Genomic DNA, 22,224 nt, shown 5'->3' with positions numbered 1-22,224 from the left:
GCCCAGTCAGATGGGCAGCATACAAATAAGAAAAAATATTATTGTTATCATTAGCAATCCCACTGCGTGTGAAGCAGCGACCCAGTCAGCATAAATCACAGCAACCTTTGCCAAATCTGGGTAAGTGGAGTCCAGTGCCATCTCGACAATGTTTTTTTTGGCCTACACTTCAGGGCTTGCATCACGTGCGATTCCACGATGGGGCTGTCATAAGCCCCCATTTACAACACAGTGGTACCTCGGGTTACAGGCGCTTCAGGTTACAGACACTTCAGGTTACAGACTCTGCTAACCCAGAAACAGTACCTCGGGTTAAGAACATAGCTGTCAACTTTCAGATTTGGAAATAAGGGATCAGCAGCCTCACCTGTCCTGGGGACAGTCTACGGGATATCTAACAATCTGGGATAGCAGCGGGAAACAGCGCTGGAATAAGGGAATTTCCCGCAAAAAAGGGGAAGGTTGACAGCAATTGTTAAGAGAACAGAAATCGCGCGGCAGCAACAGGAGGCCCCATTAGCTAAAGTACTTCAGGATAAGAACAGTTTCAGGTTAAGAACGGACCTCTGGAACGAATTAAGTTCTTAACCCGAGGTACCACTGTATAGGATCATTCAAGGCAATCCATTGTTGTCATTTTATTTATTCAATATATATCCCACCCTTCCTCCCAAAGGAACCCAGGGTATGAACTGTGCTCATCCATCATAGTTTGCAACTCAGAACAACAACAACAACAACTTATTATTATTTGTAACCCGCCCATCTGGATCAGCGGCCTACACGACAGGGCTGTTGTGCGCAATTCCATTCGCGACACAGGGTTGGCAGCGGCCTACAGCACCGCAGGGCTGTTTTAAACACGCAGCCGCCTTATTGGCTTATAACGTGCTTTGTAATTTTAAACGCCTCCGGGTTTTATAATGGCTTTTTTTTTTTAATACAGCGATAAAAATCAGCGGGGAGGGATGGGCGGTTGAGGGCTTAGCCGTCGCCATGGTTACCAACGGGCGGCCCCCGCCGCCGCCAGAGACAAAATGGCGTCGGAGGCGGGCCACCCGGAAGTCCCGCCTCCAAACGTGGAGACCCTCCGTAAGCCTTTCGAAGCGCGAGAGAACGGCGGGGAGAGAGAAGCCCGGCACCTCTATGGTTCGGGGCCACTTCCGTTTCCCGAGCACGCCTTCCGCTTCCGGCCCGAGCGCGCCGACGACGTTCCGTCTCCGTCCGTGGGAGTTCTGTGGCGCGGCCTTTTCCCTTGCCTGGCCGAGGAGGACGAGGAAGAGGGAGGGCCGCCCCTCCGCCGCCCGGTGAGTGAAGGGCGGGGAGAGGAGGGCGAGGAAGGAGACGGGCCGGCAGGGGGCCGCTTGAGGGGATTTGGGGGCCGGCAGGGGGCGTGGCCTTTCCTCGTTGGGGGAGGGGTTGTGGGGGCCTCCTCTCCCCCTCTCAGGAATGGGGAGGGGATGCTCTTTTGGGGGTCTGTGGGTCAGGCCGAGGTGGGCTTGCCAGGCTCGCCCCACAAGCAGGTCCTGAAGGCGGCAGGAAGTCCTCCTTTCTTCCCCAGCATTTTGGGACTCTGTGCAGATAGACTGCTCTGGTAAGTGGAGGCTCCGTCCCCGTTTGCAGTGGCTCCTTTCAAGAGAACCCCTGCTGGGTGGATCCTGAGGTCCTAAGAACGTCAGACGAGCCCTTCTGCTGGATCAGGCAAAAGCTTTGGTTTTTTTTATCAAGCCCAGCCTCCTGTTCTCACAGAGGTCAAATAACCCCAAGAACTTAGGAGGTTAAATGGAGTGCCACTGGGCCTGGAAGCTCCATAACAGCATTTGAAGGACCCTACTAGATCAGGCCGGGATGCGGGTGGCGCTGTGGGTTAAACCACGGAGCCTAGGACTTGCCGATCAGAAGGTTGGCGGTTCGAATCCCTGTGACGGGGTGAGCTCCCGTTGCTCGGTCCCTGCTCCTGCGAACCTAGCAGTTCGAAAGCACGTCAAAGTGCAAGTAGATAAATAGGTACCGCTCCGGCGGGAAGGTAAACGGCGTTTCCGTGCGCTGCTCTGGCTCGCCAGAAGTGGCTTAGTCCTGCTGGCCACATGACCCAGAAGCTGTACGCCAGCTGCCTCGGCCAATAAAGCGAGATGAGCGCTGCAACCCCAGAGTCGGCCATGACTGGACCTAATGGTCAGGGGTCCCTTCAACTTTACCTTTACTAGATCAGGCCAGAGCCCCCCCCCCCCCATTTAGTCCTGTATCCGGCTCTCACAGTGGCCAACCAGAGGCAGGAAGTCCCTAAGCAAGCGGATCCTGAGTGCAACAGGAAGTCCCTAAGCAAGCGGATCCGAGCGCAAGACCAAGTATGCCTAGCATAGAGAACCAGTGGAGTCCCTGAAGAGTGAAACATTTTTTCTCCTTCCTCTGCCATCCCTTGTCAGCCTGATTATTATTATTTTTTTCCCTTTTCATGGCTTGTTTTCATATTCTGGCATTCAGAGGCATGCTGCTTCTGAACATGGATGTTCCATTGTGCTATTGTATTTATTGTTGTTGTTTACTAAATTTTTATACTGCCTTCACCCAAAGATCACAGGGTGGTTCACAACATAAAAATATGGAATGAGAACACAGAATACACAATAAAACAAAAACAAGCCAATGGTAAACAAACTATTGTAGTTTATGCAGACTAGATTAGGGAAGGAAGCTAACAGGCAGTCCAATTCATGGGCCTGCTCTGTCAGAGAAAGAGTTGAAGAAGAGAAGAGCCTGGCTGAATCAGACAAAAAGAAAAAGTCTAGAGACCTCTGGAAACCTCGCAAGTTATTGGTCCTCAGAGATAAATGGCCTTTCCACATTGAGCTTCCTCCAACTTCTCCTGCATGCTAGCTCCAGGAAAAGAAGGAAAGCAGTCAGCTAAATTCTCTGGTGTGAAGTGCACAAGCAGAGAAGTAAGGAAGGAGTAGTCTCCTCCAGTTGTTTGTCTCCAGCGCTGTGTTTTCAGATATGCTCCCTTTGAACATGGAGGTTCTGTTTCTTGTGACTGCCTTCTTTTCCTCTTGTGAATTCATCCAATTCTTTTCTAAAACGACATCAGGCACAACTGTGTCTTGTGGCAATGAGTTCCTTTCTAAAAACTGTGCTGTGTGCAGAAATACTTTATTCTCTCAGTGATGAATGAATTTCCAATCAGTTTGAGGCATTGTACCACGTGGGTGGCGCTGTGGGTAAAACCTCAGGGCCTAGGACTTGCCGATTGTCAGGTCGGTGGTTCGAATCCCCGCGGCGGGGTGCGCTCCCGCTGCTCGGTCCCAGCGCCTGCCAACCTAGCAGTTCGAAAGCACCCCTGGGTGCAAGTAGATAAATAGGGACCGCTTACTAGCGGGAAGGTAAACGGCATTTCCGTGTGGTGTGCTGTGCTGCGCTGGCTCGCCAGATGCAGCTTGTCACGCTGGCCACGTGACCCGGAAGTGTCTCCGGACAGCGCTGGCTCCTGGCCTATAGAGTGAGATGAGCGCACAACCCTAGAGTCTGGCAAGACTGGCCCGTATGGGCAGGGGTACCTTTACCTTTACCTTTTTTACCATGAGATAGAGAGAAAAAACCTCCCCTTCACTTCGTCTTCATCATGCATCATTTTATAATCTTCTGTCATGTCTTCTTCCTCCCAGACACCTATTGACAGGAAGTCCTGAATGTCGGCCCTTTTTCATTGGTGAGGAGCTGCCTTTTTGCTCTCTGCTGATCAGTTTGCTTTCCTTTTGCTTGAACCTTTTGCAGTGCTGTAGTATCATTTTTTAAGCAGGCATAATTGGAACTGTGCACAATATTTCACAGGCCACTGTGACTGCATTTAATAATATGTATTTCTATAGGGAATTACGTGCAGGCTTCCAATAAAATAAAGGCACCCTCACCCTGTTGTCTCCTGCATATTCCCATTTATGTTGCAGGCCCCTTCTTGGGTAGGGACCCTCTGTTTTCTGGACCCCAGCCTGTGTTATGCTCTAAAGCTGAGGCTTGCAGATGTCAGATAGGTGGGGATCTAGTTTGTGTTTTTGGTAGAGCTCCCAAGGTCCACCAAGAGAGAGGCAAGTTGTAAAATAGTGCCTCAAGGGGAGAAGTCCTATCAACATTCCATGGACATAGCATGCAAAGATGCATATAGATCTACATCTGAGGCTACACAGCTGATCATACATTTGAACACCTACATCTCTAAAACTTCACCCAGAAGAACCACAGAAAGACCTGGCAACCAGGTTATCATATTTTACAGGAAGGCAAGGGCTGGCAAATGATTTGCACAAGGCCAGCCATGATGTATAATTATTGGGTGAAGTTCATTGCACTAATAATCATACAATCAGCGCAAACCTTTCTCCTCGCCAGAGATACCTCCTTGCCAGAGGGGGAGCCCTGCACACTGTTGCAGGGGTTCTCCTGACTAAGAACTTTGGTGGTGGGGGGGGGCATTGTGCCAATGGCACTCATTGCTCTGGCTCCTGCTAGTTCAACTATTTAACTGAATCCCTCTCGTTTATTTTTAACTTGAGATTTTTCTTGCAGTTGTTGAATTGTTGGGAGTCAGATCCCGATTTACCTTTTGCCCACCCTTGTTCTAAAGCACATACTGCTGTTATGTATGCTTTGTCACATAGGTAGCCACCTCTCCCCCAACCCTTTACATCTTCAGGTGCCCAGGGAAAACATTCCTCTTCAACCAGGCCTTTGGCTGATTAATATCTTTTAATATCTTTAAAATATCTTTGTGGGGATTATTGTATTGTTTTTGTTTTAACTATTTCTATTGTGCTTTTATCCTGTATTTTTATCTTGTGAACTGTCCTGAGATCATCAGTATATAAATTTAATTGATGAAAATAGATAGATAGATAGATAGATAGATAGATAGATAGATAGATAGATAGTTGTCCAGTTCGAAAAGCTTCTTGCTGTACAGCACAGAGGCTGGGGTAAGGTGGGGTGCTTCCATTGAAGAAAGGCAAGCCACAGGCTCCATTGGGCATTCAGAACCGGTTGTGTGGTTCTCTGGATCCCAGCTAGATAAAACCCTGGAGAGATCTGACCACTAATCTGATAGCTTAAGCCTAAAAGAAGATATTACAAAGACAGTTTATTTGTTCTATTGTTCAGTACAATCTGGTAACAAATGGCAATGTTCAATCTCATTGGAGTCTGGAGTATTCTTAGGTGTCGCTCAATAAGTAGGAAGTGGATTTTGGGCTGGGAAGAAGAGGATTCCCACCCCCCTCCTCTGCTGCCATTGGTGGACAGTGAGGGAAGAGGCAGCCTGACAGGCTATGAGAAAGCTACGCTGGCTTATACCCAGCTAAGCTATACTCACAGTAGACCTACTGAAATTGATGGTCCTCAGTTAATTGTGCCCATTAACGCCAATGAGTCTAATTAGTATGGCTAATGTTGAACACAACCCAAATAATGCTGCTTAGGAATTACAGGCCTTCTTTGTTGATGTGTACAAAGTTTGTTGATGTGCACTTTGTTGTGCGTGTACAAAGATACATAAAAGGAGCACACATTCTTTCTAGTGTGAGTGTGACTGGTTTTTGAGCACTTTGTGACAGCTTTTTCAAGATGTGCTTTCCTTTCCCGGCCCACTCAGACTCTCCTGAAGATGGCGCTCTCCAAGCGGGAGCTGGACGAGCTGAAGCCATGGGTGGAGAAGACCGTGAAGCGAGTCCTTGGCTTCTCAGAACCCACCGTGGTCACTGCCGCCTTGAACTGCGTTGGGAAGGGGATGGACAAGAAGAAAGCTGCCGGTAGGTCCTTGGAGCCAACTCCTGGGGGCAGAGAATTGAGTTCATCTGTAGCTTGTTAAATTCTGATTTTATCCTTGCCGACCAACCCCCAAATACTTCACGCTTTAGTAACTCATCTATATCAACATACAGTGGTTTCTTGGTTTAAGAACAGCTTAGTTTATGAACAACTTGGATTAAGAACGCTGCAAACCCAGAAGTAGGTGTTTTGGTTTGTGAACTTTGCCTTGGAAGCAGAACATGTTCCACTTCCTTTTGAGTGTGTTCCATTTGTAAATTGAGTCCCCCGCTGCTATGGGAAAGCACGCTTTGGTTTAAGAACAGACATCCGGAACGGATTAAGTTCGTAAACCAAGGTACCGCTGGACAGAGCGATTGTCCATCCAGCCCAATATGCACTGTCCATCCAGCCCAATATGCAAATTGTAAGCTTCCTTATGGTGCAGCTAACAAATGAATAAAAAGCAATATTGTTGCAGGTGGAGTTCTTTATATTTGCATGCAGTTGCTTCCAGGGACACACCCGCACTGTGCAGCTAAAGCAGTATTGCACCACTTTAACAGTCGCAGCTTTCCCCAAATAATTCTGGGAATTGTAGTTTATAAAGGGTGCTGAAAGTTGTCAGGAGGAGTCCTGCCCATTTCCCTCAGAGAGCTTCAGTTCCCAGAGTTCTCTGGGAAGAGGAATTGATTGTTAAACCACTGTGGGAATCGTAACTCTGTGACAGCAATAGGGCATTTATTCTAACAACTGTCAGCATACCTTATAAACTACAGTTCCCAGGATTCTTTGGGGATAAGGAAGTCATGGCTGTGTAAAACGGTGTAATAGTGCTTTAAATGAAAAGTGCAGTCGTGGCCCAGATTGCATAGCTCTCTTTCCCCTACCTCGCTCTTCCACCCCCACAGATCACCTGAAGCCTTTTCTGGATGACTCCACTCTGCGGTTTGTGGACAAGCTCTTTGAGGCCGTGGAGGAAGGCCGGAGCTCCCGGCACTCCAAATCCAACAGCGACCGGAACCGGAAGAGGGAGCTGAAGGTGAGATCAACGCTTCATCCTCTTTTGTTATGAAGGCAGCAAGAGTTTCAGATCTGGCTGTGGAGGTGGCAATAACGCCTCGCTGCATTTTCCTCTTCCAGGGAGTGCTGTGTGTTGAAATGCCTAAAAATTCAAGAGAAAAGGCCTTTCCCCTTTATGGCAACAGAAAATGTGTGCATCTTTCATTCTTTATTGGTCTTCTTCCTACATCTGCCTTCCTCTCAGTCCTTAAATCTTGACTTGTCAGAGATTTTAGGAGACTTTAAAAGCACACATTTCTTTAGAGTACAAATAATTAATTGCTGTGGCCAAGCTGTTTCTCTTGAGCTGGTAGGTGTGCCTCAAAGCTCCCTGTTTGGATGAGGAGCCATCCATGTAGGGTTTGGCCCATAATAGCAATGAAGGCAGTTCAGCTAAGGCTTGCAGGCGGTTTGGATTTGTGTATCTATGCATGCCGTGTTTTTGTTTGCAGATCATAGCAGCTTCTTCCCACAATCAACCATGTCCCTTTTCTTGAGACACAGCAGGGAGGAATTTGCTCCCCTTGGCCCAGTGGAGTAAGGAGGACATGGATGGTGCTGTGAGAGACCATGTTCCTTCAGCACAAAAATGCTTTCATTTTGGAGGGTGGGAGGAGGAACATAAAATCTCACGCAGGTTTAGATTAACACTGCTCCATGTGTGAAAGGGTTTCTCTGCTGACAGGAATGCATTTAAAAATTTGTGTGTGTGTGTGTTATATAGATAATAACAACAAAATATATTAATGCTTTTATAGCAAAATGCTTCAGTTTTCACATTCTTTGGCAGCTCCTTAGACTGAAGAAAGCAGAAGCTGAAATGTGTTTGCAGAAATGCCTATTTTAAGCCACTGTACCAAATGCATATTGTAGTGATTAACTGCATCTTAAAAGTATCCAGAGCATAATCCATGTTAATTGGATGTTTTATATTGGAAAATTAATAAAAATGACTTAACAAAACAAAAAAAGTATCCAGAACAAACTTTCTGGAGAGCCAGTGTGGTGTAGTGGTTAAGAGCGATAGACACGTAATCTGGGGAACCAGGTTCGCGTCTCCACTCCTCCACATGCAGCTGCTGGGTGACCTTGGGCCAGTCACACTGAAATCTCTCAGCCCCACTCACCTCACAGAGTGTTTTTTGTGGGGGAGGAAGGGAAAGGAGAATGTTAGCCGCTTTGAGACTCCTTAAAAAGGGAGTGAAAGGCGGGATATCAAAGCCAAACTCTTCTTCTTCTTCTTCTTTTCAGAAAGTGCTGTGTGAAGCTTTGTGTGTGTGTGTATAGGACATGGTGTTTCCCCCTTGCAATTTTGCCTGAACTCATGAGGACCAGAAACTTGTTTCACCTGAAAGCAGATGAGGTGCTCAAGAAGCTGTGGGTTGGTTGTTGACGTGTAAAGCCTTTAGCCTGTCGTATGAAGGATAATTCTTTGCTGTGAAAGTTCCACGTGAAGGCTCCACTAGTCACGTGACTACGGCTGGCTTGTGCTTCCTTGGATGTCTAGGTGTTGGTCACTGTCAAAGTTTCCTCTGCCCTCTTTGCTTATAGGATGTCTTTGGGGATGACTCTGAGATTTCCAAGGAATCTTCAGGGGTGAAGAAGCGCCGCATCCCACGCTTCGAAGAAGTGGAGGAGGAGCCCGAGGTGATCCCCGGACCCCCGACTGAAAGCCCCGGGATGCTAACGAAGCTGCAGGTTGGTCTCAAATGAGCAGAGGCAAGGCATGGAGTGCTTGTCTGGGACAGTGATCAGCTTGCTGGGATTGCGCATCTGTTGAGCCGGAGTACATATCCTCAAACAGGCACCTAGCTGCCTCATAGACAGGGTGGATTTGATTTAAATCAAATCGATTTAAATCACTAGTCAGTAAGACTTGATTTAAATCCTTTTTTTTTTTTTACAGAAAGACTCATTCTTGCTGGTATAATCTTAATATTTACAAGCAGATGAAGGTTTCATTTTTGGAATAATAAATTTCCAGAGTAGTTTTTACGGTTATATAAAAAATTACTGATTTGGCTATACTATTAGAAATACATTGACAGATAATTATGAAATTATTGTGAGGTTTAATAAGTTAACTGTTTATATTTGGACAACTTTTCTGCTTTACTTTACTAGAAGGACAAAACAATCATTTCCTTAATAACAATTTAAACAATTTATTCAACTAAAGCAATAACATTGTAGCATATGTATCCCTGTTTGTTAACTGGTGTGGTTAAACTTAAAAAAACAAAACAAAAACTTAGACTGAGTTTTACCACACATGAAAAACCTAAAACAAATCCTTATTTCCTGATGAATAGCCTTTGAACTATAATGTAGCTTAAATAGAAAACTATCTTTAGAAAGATTTTTCCTCCAAAAAGCATTTTATTTAAAATATCCAATTTAAATAAAAACATTTGATTTAAATAAAAAAATTGTATTTAAATAAAAGAAATCCGATTTTTATTTTTTAAAAAAATCATTGATTTTTATCCATAGGGGTGGTGAGGATCAAACAAGATGGGCAGGGAGGAAGGGGGTAACTAGATGTGACATCTCAAGCTCTTTGGCGGAAAGGTAGAATATACCGTATTTTTCGCTCTATAGGACGCACCGGACCACAGGAGGGGGAGAACAGGGGGAAATTTTTTTTTTCTTGTTCTCCCCCTCTAAAACAAGGTGTGTTCAAGGTGCATTCACCTGAGCTTGTGGGACTGGCAGTGGGGGGAAGCGCTGCTTTCCCCTACCGCTAGCCTCAAAGATCCATGAAGCCTTTGGAGCGCAGCGCCCCGCTGCCCTGCAGAGGCTTTGCGCGCAGCCAAAGGCACCCCGCCGCCCTGCGCATAGCCGTCCCCAAGCTAGAAGAGCGAGACGGAGCCCTCCGTCTCGCTGTTCTGGCTTAGGAACAGCCTTCCTTTGCGCGCAGCCATCCCCAACCTAGAACAGCGAGACGGAGCGCTCCACAGCGCTCCGTCTCCCTGTTCTGGCTTTGGGCTTATCCGCGCAGCCTGCATTCGCTCTATAGGACGCACACACATTTCCCCTTAATTTTTGGAGGGGGCAAAGTGAGTCCTATAGAGCGAAAAATACGGTAAATATAATCAGTGCACCTGTGGATTTCCAGCTGTTTGTGGACCAAAAGTTCAGGGGGCCTGGCTTTTTTACATGAATGCTGGAAGCTGCCTTATACCAAGACAGGCTATTGGGGTCCAGTTCTAACACCTTCCCCCTTCTTCCCACTTTCAGATCAAGCAGATGATGGAAGCTGCCACACGTCAGATTGAGGAGAGGAAAAAACAGCTGAGTTTCATCAGTCCCCCTGCCCCACAGGTACAGTCTTGTTGCAGCCTGCATGAGCCATTGCACTGGTGGTCCTGCAGAGCTCAGTCCCTCCTGCGATTTAATTCTCCCAAGGCACATCCGTACTTGAGTTTGTGGGCATGAAATACTGAAGCCATGGGAGGGTCCCACTTTGAGCATCGCAGACGGTAGGCACCAAAACCCCTCATCAATACAGACTTGAAATAAAGTGGCGTTTTATGCACTGGCCGCAAAAAAAGATTAGAAAGCGGGAGTTCAATAACATTGCTCTAAGTTCAGAAAAAGGTTTCTGAGCTTTAGAAGCCGGGGGTTGTCTCCCACTAAGAGCAGAATGGACTTCAGTTAGCTGTGTGTTCACTTCAGTGGGCTTACTCTTGAGTAGAACTGTTATCTGCTTATTTACAGCATTTTGATCCTGTTTTCCAGACTGACCTCAGAAAGCGGTTTACACAAGATGATTGCAACCATTTTTAATTCTTTATTTGATTCCTGCTTAGCGGGGGGAGCATTAGTGGTTTGGTTTTTTTTTTTAAGTTACAGTAGAATGGAAAAGACAACTGGTTGTTTGGGGGGGGGGAGTCATACTGCTTCTTCTCCACTCCCCCCAGGGCAAGATGGTCCTTCAGATGCCCCTGTGGTGACACTTTGGGGTGGAGGGAGAGGCCACCATGGGAGCTGGAGGTTGACTTGCACTGGATGCGGCCCAGGGTTCCCACCCTCTGCAGCTCGTGCCTCCCTGTCTGTTTCCCTCTCCTCGCCCCCTTCTTACGGCTTCACGCCCTATCGCAAGGGAGGTGAGGCTGTGTATCTCTCTCTCGGAGGGCCCCAGAGTCAGCCTTGCCTGCCCGCTGTTCCAGCCAGTGACTCCCCTCTCTCCCTCTGCAGCCGAAAGCCCCGACAACCACCACCCAGCCGGAGCGCCTCCCCATTGGCAACACCATCCAGCCCTCGCAGGCGGCCACCTTCATGAACGACGCCATTGAGAAGGCCCGCAAGGCCGCCGAGCTGCAGGCCCGGATCCAGGCCCAGCTGGCCCTGAAGCCTGGCCTGATCGGCAACACCAACATGGTTGGCTTGGCCAACCTGCACGCCATGGGGATCGCCCCGCCGTGAGTATCGCAACACTCTGCCCAGGGGGGCGGATGGGGGGTGGGATGTGCTTTCGGGTTGCTTGCTTTCTTTGTGTTCTTTGTGTTTCTTTATTTTATTGGTCTGCAAAGTTGACAAGCCTGATGAAACGCCACTGAATGGTTTTTTCTCATTGGACAGAAATGGATCACATGGGCAGAAATGTCCCATCACACAGGGATTTGCCCCTTGTACGCGGTAAGCCAGTAGCAGCCAGACCTTCCTGGCAAGTGTGACCCAAGAGAAGTGTCTCAGGCAGGGGTGGGGAACCTTTGCCAAGTCACATGACCCTCCTGGGGAACTCCATGGAGGTCAGAGGCCAAAATGGACAGGGCAACTGATGCATGATTCCTCCCTCGCCTCATACAAGAGGCTGCATCCACCCATCCATCCATCCATCAATGCTACAGATATCTTCCTCTGGCCCTGATCGAAAATCATATACTCATGTAAATTGTGAATATGGAACTGTCACATTTCACGCCAAAGCCCTCAAGGAGGGTGGGTGTGGAGGAGAGCCGGCAAGGGGTGTTTTTCTTGGGGGGAGGGCAAGTCCGTGTTCCAAGGAGCAGCTAGCAAGGCCTGGAGGGGCCACATTTGGCGCCCAGGCCAGAGGTTCCCTACCCCTGTTCTAAAGTGTGGGTGGGCAGACTTCAGACTTGTGAGATCTATTTTGTGATGTTGTTTTTCCTAGAACCCTCCCCCCCCCCGAGCCCCACCAGCTGGGTTCAAGTGGAAAAATAGTGGCTTAGAAAGCGGGGTTGGGGCAGAGGACGTGCACTCGAGAGATGCCCCGTTCCATAATTCTACGGGTATCTCAGCCCAGAAATTTGCTTTTAGAAGCAGAGCTGGGAAATCGCAGTCCTTCCACACAAAGGCCTTCCCTTGCCCACCTTCAAAGCTTTCTTTATTTCAGCAGCCTAGTTTGTGGTAGGGGTGGGGGAGTAGTCGAGAGTCAGAAATCCTACAGATCCTTTCTGTACACAACCCCGACAGGCAAAAAAAGGGCCAGGGCTTTCTTTGGGTTTTCTTTGTGGGAGGCGGCTTCCCAGAATCCCTTGTTCCGTAGGTCTTATTTCAGACTAAGTGGGCTTGAGACTCTTGCCCCGTTCCCAGTGGGATCAGGGCCGTTGGCCATGGCTGCTTTGTAACCAGTTTGCCTTGGGGATGTCTTGGCCCAGGAAAGTGGAGCTGAAGGACCAGACCAAGCCGACGCCGCTGATCTTGGACGAGCAAGGCCGCACGGTGGACGCCACCGGCAAGGAGGTGGAGCTGACACACCGCATGCCCACCCTCAAGGCCAACATCCGGGCCGTGAAGAGGGAGCAGTTCAAGCAGCAGCTGAAGGAGAAGCCCTCCGAGGACATGGAGTCCAACACATACTTCGACCCCCGGGTCTACATCACCCCGGCCCAGCGGCCGAAGCGGACCTTCAAGTTCCACGACAAGGGCAAATTCGAAAAAATCGCCCAGAGGTTGCGGACGAAGGTACAGCACTTTCCTTCTAGCAAGCAGACCTAACCCTCTCACCCAAAATCCTGGGAAGGGGCATCACAGAGAGCTGGAGCAGGGGATAGATAGGAAGAGCCTGATGGATCAGGCCAAAGGGGCCCCACATTCTTTAGCAGGAATGGTGTCCCCAATAATAATAATAATTTATTTCTGTCCCGCCCTCACCAGCTGAAGCCAGGCTCAGAGTGGCTAACAGCAGTAAAATCATGCAGCATTCTAAAATCAATTCATTATAAAATCAGTTCAAATCAAATTAATGGCAACCATTGGGCTAGAGTTCTGTGAGGATTACCAAAGGAGGGAGTCAGGCTGTGCCCTGGCCAAAGGCCTGGTGGATCAGCTCTGCCTTGCAGGCCCTGCGGAAAGATGTCAAGTCCTGCAGGGCCCTAGTCTCTTCTGACAGAGTGTTCCACCAGATCGGGGCCAAAGCTGAAAAGGCCCTGGTCTGGTTGAGGCCAGCCTAACCTCCCTGTGGCCTGGGACCTGCAAGATGTTTTTGTTTGAAGACCGTAAGTTCCTCTGTGGGACATACCAGGAGAGGCGGTTCCGTAGGTACGAGGGTCCTAGGCCGTATAGGGCTTTGAAGGTTAAAACCAGCACCTTAAACCTGATCCTGTACTCCACCGGGAGCAGCTGGTAGAGCACTGGGTGAATGTGATCCCGTAGCAAGGACCCTGTAAGGAGTCTCGCTGCGGCATTCTGCACCCGCTGGAGTTTCTGGTGCCTGTAGGAAACCCGTAAGCTGGACCCCAGCACAAGAGCCAGTCTCCCCTCCTGTTGTTTCTAGCAACTGGTGTTCAGAAGCATCACTGCCTCTGACCATAGAAGGAACATAGGAATCTGCCTTATACAGTGGTACCTCTGGTTGCGAATGGGATCCATTTCGGAGCCCCGTTCGCAACATGAGCAGAATGCAACCCGTGTCTGTGCATATGCGGGTCATGATTTGCTGCTTCTGCGCATGCACATGACGTCATTTTGAGCGTCTGCACATGTGCGAGAGGCGAAACCCGGAAGTAGCCCTTTCCGGTACTTCCAGGTCGCGCGGGACGCAACCTGACAAGATTTAACCTGAAGCAAACATAACAAGAGGTATGACTGTACAGTGGTACCTCGGGTTAAGTACTTAATTCATTCCGGAGGTCCATTCTTAACCTGGAACTGTTCTTAACCTGAAGCACCACTTTAGCTAATGGGGCCTCCTGCTGCCGCTGAAGCAAAGTTCTTAACCCGAGGTACTATTTCTGGGTTAGTGGAGTCTGTAACCTGAAGCGTATGTAACCCGAGGTACCACTGTACTGAGGTGTTGCACACACACGATGCCTTTGAAGCATATTCGAGGCACATTTCTCTCTCTCAAAGAATTCTGGGCACTGTAGTTTATCCCTCGCAGATTTACAATTCCCAGCAACCCCTTGGCAAATTAATTACAAGTCAAAACTTATAGAAAGGGGCAGAGAAGCAAGTCTGTAAGCAGGAGCTCAGCACAAGCGGACGCTTTCCTCCTGTCCTGGGAAGGCGAAGTCTGAGTCACAGTCAACCCGTGTATATAGATAGCATGGTACTCTTGCTTGCTTGCTCTTAAGGAAAATATATTTCTTAGGGAGCGGGGAGCAGAATATCCTCCTTAAAAACAACCTAAAATAAATAACTACATTAAACTTCATAAAGGCTCCCTTGAATGCTCACCTGCTGGCAGTGCGTATTCGCCGCAGGTGAGCAGACAAATGGTTTTTTTATCAGGCTGATGCTGGCGAGGGCTGGATCAGGCCCACTGCACTGAGGGCCTTTGACTTCTCCAGAAGCACCCTTGCCATGGATACTTAGAAAGCACTGTCAGAGGGAACTGGCGCTTCTGGGGCAGTTTGTATTTTGAATTAGGCATTTTATTTCTCTTCCGTGCACCTTCCTGAAAACCCTTCTCTCTCCCTCAGGCCCAGTTGGAAAAACTCCAGGCCGAGATTTCTCAAGCTGCCAAGAAGACCGGAATCCACACCTCGACCAAATTGGCCCTTATCACCCCCAAGAAGGAGCTGAAGGAAGGGGACACCCCCGAGGTGGAATGGTGGGACTCCTACATCATACCCAATGGCATCGATTTGTGAGTTGCTCTGCCTTTCAGCTCTTAAATCTCTGGGCTAAAAATAATTCTGGAGTGAGTGCACCCTTCTTGCTGCCTCCTGCATTTCTTTCCTGAATTTGTAAGACCACTTTTCTTCAAAGAACTGAAAGCACCTCTCCATTTTTAAGTGTGTGGGGGGCGGACGGATCTGTAGCCATCCAAGTGTTCCAATACTCCAGTACTCAGCATGGCCAGCGGTTAGGGGATGGTGGGAGTTGTAGTCCCACAAATTCCAGTGTGCTACAGATTCCTCTGTCTCTGCTGTAGAGCAGGGATAGGGAGCCCTTGGCTCATGGGCCAAATTAAGTGTGCTGGGCCACGGCTGTTTTAAGTTGCACAGGCTCGCCCGGCGTCCTGTGACATCAGGAATAGAGCAGGTGAAGCCCTTGTTGTCCAGGAGCGCTCAGGAGAGCTCTTCCTTTCTTTCCAGCAGGGCCTGCTGTTTAAATTTGGCGCCAGGTGCCAACCCTGCTGAGATGGTTCCCAAATTGGACCTTTCCACCGGACTTAATCCATGTCGGCAGCCAGGCTAATAGAACACAACGCAGCACAGCAGCATAGTTGCCTTGGGCATTTGATGGGGGGAAATCAAGCCGGGGGCCTTTAGCTCCCAAGCTAGCTATTCTGAGGTGACAGCTGGGGCACTGCCATGGAGAGGGTTTTCCTAGATGAGCACTTAGCCCCCCTAACCCTAACCCTCCAAGCCTCAGCTCCTTGCAGCAGGCATAAGCAGTGTGAGGATCAGAATAGGTTAAGAATAGGAGCACCCTCCTTTTGAGGCGTCACCCGCAACTGTGCAAATTCTCCTTCCCGTTTCAGAAAAGCCGCCGATTCGCTTAAAAAAGAGGACTATTTTGGCATCACGAACCTAGTGGAGCACCCAGCTCAGCTAAACCCTCCAGGTGAGCACACTCCATCTCTTTGCTTCTGCACCGGGGGGAGAGCGGATTCCGTAGAGACAAGAAGATTGGAAGCAGAACAGATGGGTGCAAAGCCCAAACCCTGCTCCCTTCTCCTTAACCCCCACCCTTTCTGTCCCCAGGGAATGGAGAGCTTGGTGAGTCTGAAAGCCCCAGATCATTTTATTTATTTAGGGGTGTTTGTGCGCTGCCTACTAACCACAGTTCTCGAGGTAGCTTGCAATACGTTTTAAACACAGTGAAATAGGAAATGATCCAATAGGCAGCACAACAGGGGAAGGCTGTGTGTGTGATGTTCGCCTGATGCCCCAGTCTCCTTGCTTAGGATTGACTGCTTTAGTAGCTGGGTGTCAACCCCACACAGGGCATGACTTTCCTGCTACTGCGGCTGTATCTCGCAATCCACCCACAACTAGTGCAGGAAACTCTGTGGGAGCAAAGATCTTATCTGCCTCCCCCCCAGTCTTCAGATCAGTAGTCTTTGAGGAACTGAACAGCATGGGGAATGTGTGGATATTGGGAAAGGGGGCCTAACTTTTTTGAAAAAAGAAGGCTCCTATAACATCACAGGCACGATACTCAATATTCCACACTTTAATCTTTGTTGGAAGCCACCCAGAGTGGCTGGGGAAACCCAGCCAGATGGGTGGGGTACAAATGATAAATTATTACTATTATTCCCAGACACCAAACAGTCTAAAAATCTCATAGAACGAAGCACACACAAAAGTGTGGGAGGGAATAAGCTCTCTGCCAAAGCCTCCTGCTGCTGTTACGGGTATAATGTGTTTATTTTCATGTTTTTAAAAGTGTTGTAAGCCACTCGGAGACGTTTAAGTGAGCAACAAGTCTAAGTAATTATAATGGAGGTGGGAAGGAACAAGCTTGGTGGGTGAGCCCCATTCTAAAAAGAGAAAACCCTGCTTGCCTCTGACTGTGTTTCTGTGTCGTTGTCCTTGTTATGTGTGTCCCCCACCCCGTCCCCAGTGGACAGTGACATGCCGGTGACCCTGGGGGTCTACCTCACCAAAAAAGAGCAGAAGAAACTACGGCGCCAGACCCGGAGGGAAGCGCAGAAGGAGTTGCAGGAGAAAGTGAGGTTAGGCCTCATGCCGCCTCCTGAACCAAAAGGTAGGGATTTTTGTAGGGGACAGGTGGGGGTTCTGTTGAGAGAGGGAGAGAGATGAAAAAACAACCCCTGAAGCTTGAAGTTGGAATTCTAACGCATAATACTAGAACTCAGGATGGGGGCCATCCAGTGATGCTGAATGTGGGAAAGACAAAATGGAAGACTTAATCACACAGCACCTCATTAAACTCTGAAACCGGTTCCCACGAGATACAGGCATGGTGGTCACCAGGGGCCAGCAGACTTTTTCAGCAGGGGGCCGGTCCACTGTCCCTCAGACCTTTTGGGGGGCCGGACTATATTTTGAATAATAATAATAATAATAATTACTATTATTATTATTATTATTATTATTATTATTATTATTATTTATACCTTGCCCTCCCTGACCAGAGCTGGGCTCAGGGCGGCTAACACCAGTAAAATTACAATAAAAACATAATGGGGAGGGTAAAAAAACCAACAATTTAAAATACAGGTTAAAAATACAATTTAAAATGCAGCCTCATTTTAATAATAGCCCATAAATCAAAACAATAAGGGGAGGGAAACGTAAGGGTCAGACTGAGTCCATACCAAAGGCCAGGCGGAACAGCTCTGTCTTGCAGGCCCTGCGGAAAGATGAACGAATTCCTATGCCCCACAAATAACCCAGAGATGCATTTTAAATAAAAGCACGCATTCTACTCATGTAAAAACACGCTGATTCCGGACTGCCTACGGGCCGGATTTAGAAGGCGATTGGGCCAGATCCGGACCCCGGGCCTTAGTTTGCCTACCCATGGTGGTCACCAACTTGGATGACTTGAAAAGAGGAGCCACAGTGGCGATGTTCTACCTTCACTGTCTTAGGCAACATGCTTCTGAATGCCAGTTGCTGGAAATGGTGGGATGAGAGAGGTGCTGTTGCTCTCAGGTCCTTAATGTTTTGGTGGCCACTGTGGGAACAGGGTGCTGGACTAGATGGGCCCCTTTGGCTTGATCCAGCTGCTCCAGGGTTGTTTTTCCGTTCTCCACTTCTGCTCTCAATGCCGTCGCTGTTTCTCCCTCTGCAGTACGAATCTCTAACCTGATGCGTGTTCTGGGAACGGAAGCCGTTCAGGACCCAACCAAAGTAGAGGCTCATGTTCGTGCACAGATGGCCAAGAGGCAAAAGTAAGGCTGATGCTGATTTGTTTGTCATGTCTGTGTGCGTGTGTGCATTCACATAAATTGGTACCATCCAGACCCAGTTCTCTACCCTTGCTGATGCATCATCACACAGGAGGCTTTTATTTCAAAAATACAGTAGCGATAGCAGAGAAAGTAAGTGTCCCTGCTCGCTCCTTAGCTGCATATATAATCTTGCTTCCCCAGAGCTCACGAAGAGGCGAACGCTGCACGGAAGCTCACCGTGGAACAGAGGAAAGCCAAGAAGGTTAAAAAGCTGAAAGAGGATATTTCACAGGGGGTCCACGTAGCTGTCTATAGGTGAGTCTCCTCCATCCTCTCTGTGGCCTTTGCCCATGCCTTCTTCGCACCCCTGTCCCCCCACACCCAGAGGAAAGCTTTTAAAGAGAAAAGCTTTAACACGTTTTTCTTCCCTTTCTCCAAAATTCCAAATGAATTTTGGAAACATTGGTACAGAAATATCGGGAATTGGGGATAGGAAGGTGGGAATATCTAAATTAATGGTTCTTATTAGTCTGAGTAGCACCGAGTTAAAAACAAAAGAGGAATGTAAATGGGTAAAATTGATGGTAACTGCAGCCAGACAGGTTATAGCGAGTAATTGGAAAAATGCAAAAGAGTTAGGGGTGAATCAATGGAGGGAAAAACTGAATAATATTATAATTTTAGAATATCTAACTGTGAAGATACACAGAATGAAAGGGTTTAAGGTCAGTAAGAAAGAGGAGGATTGGTTTGAGAAGTTACTGAATTATTTGGATAGGTTTGAACAATTTGGGGCAATTAAAATGTTAAAAGTTAAATAAACCTTGTGGAGGGAGGAGTGTTAACGTATATAAAATTGTACATACGGTTGATTTGAATATGTTATTATTGATTATGTATACCCATTGTATCAGCCGCCTGGGGGGGGTTTCACTGTTTGTGTTTTGGTTTTTGTTAAAAAAAATAAAAATTTTAAACATCTCCTCTCTCTCTCTCTCTCTCTCTCTCTCTCAGAGTCCGAAATCTAAGCAATCCGGCAAAGAAATTCAAAATTGAAGCAAACGCCGGCCAGCTGTACCTAACAGGAGTTGTGGTTTTACACAAAGATGTCAATGTGGTGGTGGTAGAAGGAGGTGAGGGGGGCGAGGATGGGTTGCACTTGGTTTACGTGTTCTGGGACGTGGGTTCCTCCACTGGAATCGCTCGGCAGCAGAACCAGGCCTGAAAGGGAGCCGCCTACTTCATGCAGCCCCAGCGTAACGCATGAAATTCCTCGCTGCGGGATAATTCTTTGCAGTGGGGAGCTTTTATCAAAGGACATTCTCCAGAGAACCTGTGGGGCTTGCAGGAGGGTGTGCGGGTTGGATGTGCAGCATGGCTTTCCAAGACTCCGTTCTCCCACCCAACCCTTTCACAGAGCATTTTTCCAACCCTCGTGTTCAAAATGCGCTCAAAGGAATGTGGGCAATCCTGCTGCTTTATTAGAACCTTTCGCAATAACGTAACAACGCTGCTTTTTTGGCTGACTGCCCACACTCCCTTCAGGATTAAAATGGCCCTCGGTGATCTTTCTCTTCCCTCCTAGGCCCTAAAGCACAGAAAAAATTCAAACGGCTCATGTTGCATCGAATAAAGTGGGATGAGCAGACATCAAATACAAAAGGAGACGGTAAGGACACGCGTAACCCACCACAATCGCATAACCCTCTTATGCCCAGCATAAGGGAGTATAGTATTTATTTTAAATGGTGATTTAAAATAAATCAGGTGCTATAAGAAAGCTGCCTTCTGGAAGAAGGTATAGGGTTATAAAGACCAGGGCTAGCCGCCTGAGAAACAGTTTCTACCCAAATGCGATTCTGGTTCTAAATGCAGCATAAGGGGTCTCTATAGTATATTGTGTTTTAAAATGGGGTTTCAGAGTTTTTAGGGGTTTTTGAATGTTTTATGTAGATTTTCAATTTCATTGTTCTGTGTGGGACAATGACAATAAAGATATCATATATAATTGCGGTTCCACTCTCTCAGTTGACAACAGATCAAAACTCTAAACACTAATCAGAGCATTTTAAAATAACCAGTAGCCGCAAAGCCTTTTGATAAGAGGAGAGTGCTATCAATGGCTCCCAGCCATGATGACTGTGTTCTGCTTCCGTGGTCAGAAGCAACAAGGCTTCTGTATAACCACGGGAGGGGAAAAGAGGGCTCTTGCGTTTGGATCCTGCCTTTGGGCTTCCCATTGGGGCATCTGATTGGCCACTGTGAGAACAGGATGCTGGACTAGACGGCCCATTGGCCCGGTCCAGCAGGCTCTTCTCATGTACTAGTTGATTTTTGGAATCTCCTTACCAAACAGAGGTCCCAATCTGATGCGTGCAGCACTTGAGAGAAAGCCCTCCTTCAGGCTGATAGTCCAATAGTGTTCAGCTTTAAGCACAGCCTTCTCTTTCTCTCCCCCCCGCCCCCCGGTTTCCCTTTCTTCAGATGACGACGAATCCGACGAGGAGTCTGTGAAAAAGTCAAACAAATGTTCTCTGGTTTGGGAGGTAAGTATCCACTTAAATCCCTGGGTCTTTGCACTTTGTTTTCTGGGCCACTCTGAAATTGTTGGACCCCCCCCCCTTCCAATATCTTGCCTGTATCTCCCCACCCACCCACTGCAACGTCCCAGGTGTGGCCACCAGACTGTTTGTGAAAAGATACCGAAACTATTCTTGGGATTGCCGGCCTCCTCCCTAGAACTCTGTTTTGTTTGCAGGGTCTTCCTGGTTAAACGAGTTTAAGCTTCAAGTGTTTACTTCCTGGTCCACAGCGCTAAGCACATTAGTGGCCTTTTTTCTTTTCTTTTCTTTTAACTCCTAAACCCAATTCCGCCCCCTCTTGTCTTTCCCCCCATCAGGGCACAGCAAAGGAGCGCAGCTTCGGGGAGATGAAATTCAAGCAGTGCCCCACCGAGAACATGGCACGGGAGCACTTTAAGAAACACGGAGCAGAGCACTACTGGGACCTGGCTCTGAGCGAGTCCGTATTAGAATCCACAGACTAAAGGGGCCCCCCTCTCTCTCTTGGCTTTTTGTGGTGTTGAGTTTGGAGAGTGAGAACTCAGCTGAGACTTTGGCCTTGGAGGTTCCTCTCCCCCCCGCCATCCAAGCGCCCCCCCTCCCCAAGCCCACTTTCTCCCCTCAAGTTCCCTGCAGTGTGACAGCATACGATTAAAAGAAATATTTTTAAAAAACAGAGCAAAACTACCTAGGGGTTTTTCTGTTTTCGTTTTGGACTGAAACAGTTTGTGGATCTTGACGTGCGCTCTTTTTAGCTTCCTTGTCATGCCCTCTGGAAACAATCCGACTTGGAGGCCGTGGAGAAAGCGTCGAAAGAAATCCGTACGCCGGCCAGGGCTTCTCTTTTCCAAATCCATCGGCCTCCTAACCACACGCAGCTCTTTGGTTTTTTTTTTCGTTCTTCTTTTTTTGCCAGTTCAGTAGGTTTGTTTGGACATTAGGCAAGTCAGCCAAGCACCTCCGTGATGGGGAGAAAGGAGCACTTGTGGGGTCACCGACTTTGATGGACGTTAAGAGGGCAGATCGCAGCGCTGGAAACTTGTACAGCAGATTTTAGGAGCTGGGGATTTAGCCCGCATCCTACATTTACATAATAAACTTTTTTTTTTCTTTGGTAAGAAGTTAAAAGCAAAAAAAAAAAAGGCAAAACCCAACCATGTTTCTTTACCTGTTTCTTTTGAGCAAATCTGCTCACTATGCATTAAACAAAGTGGTTATGATTCCAAGGCTTGGCATGACCGAAGACCAACTGCATTGTGGGTAGCAGCAGAAAGAGTCGTCCTGCTGGATCCGACAAAGGGTCCCATCTCATCATTCATCTTGCTTACCGCAGGTCACATGTACACGTTTAAAACACATGGCTTTCTGCAAAGAATCCTGGGAACTGTAGTTTACGGCTCTCAAGGCTACAGTTCTCAGCATCCACAATTCTCAGGATTTTTTGAGGAGCGAGGAGCCATATACGGTACTTCAAACCTGTTTTTGTTGTTGTTCCACATATATATGCCACCTTGCCTCCAAGGAGCTCGA

The 22,224-nt window shown here is 48.0% G+C and overlaps 1 protein-coding gene across 2 annotated transcripts; it reads left to right on the top strand.

Moving 5' to 3' along the window:
• The first annotated feature begins 1,152 nt into the window (after positions 1-1,152).
• PRPF3 (pre-mRNA processing factor 3) lies at positions 1,153-21,920 on the top strand. 2 transcript variants are annotated; one of them, XM_077919976.1, is made up of 17 exons: positions 1,153-1,307; positions 5,636-5,792; positions 6,702-6,832; positions 8,404-8,550; positions 10,093-10,176; positions 11,053-11,276; positions 11,437-11,493; positions 12,477-12,783; positions 14,742-14,908; positions 15,749-15,831; positions 16,837-16,980; positions 18,034-18,133; positions 18,335-18,448; positions 19,148-19,266; positions 19,719-19,802; positions 20,618-20,679; positions 21,033-21,920. In XM_077919976.1, exons 2-17 carry the CDS (start codon positions 5,648-5,650, stop codon positions 21,177-21,179), a joined length of 2,115 nt encoding a protein of 704 aa, XP_077776102.1. In that variant the 5' UTR covers positions 1,153-1,307; positions 5,636-5,647; the 3' UTR covers positions 21,180-21,920. The 2 variants fall into 2 exon arrangements, with proteins under 2 accessions (XP_077776102.1, XP_077776103.1); XM_077919977.1 differs by lacking the exon at positions 1,153-1,307 and adding an exon at positions 1,575-1,594.
• Positions 21,921-22,224: the final 304 nt, after the last annotated feature.

The sequence above is a fragment of the Podarcis muralis genome, chromosome 16 (assembly GCF_964188315.1).
Source record: "Podarcis muralis chromosome 16, rPodMur119.hap1.1, whole genome shotgun sequence".
In the NCBI taxonomy this organism is placed as follows: domain Eukaryota; kingdom Metazoa; phylum Chordata; class Lepidosauria; order Squamata; family Lacertidae; genus Podarcis; species Podarcis muralis.
The sequence above is the reverse complement of the archived record's forward strand: the minus strand, read 5'-3'. Positions and strand labels throughout refer to the sequence as shown.

Coding starts and splice junctions, on each gene's coding strand:
- PRPF3 (XM_077919976.1), top strand. CDS start 5,648: ATGGCGCTCTCCAAGCGGGAGCTGGACGAGCTGAAGCCATGGGTGGAG. Junction 5,793..6,701: donor GGACAAGAAGAAAGCTGCCG/GTAGGTCCTTGG, acceptor CCACCCCCACAG/ATCACCTGAAGCCTTTTCTG. Junction 18,449..19,147: donor GTCCACGTAGCTGTCTATAG/GTGAGTCTCCTC, acceptor TCTCTCTCTCAG/AGTCCGAAATCTAAGCAATC.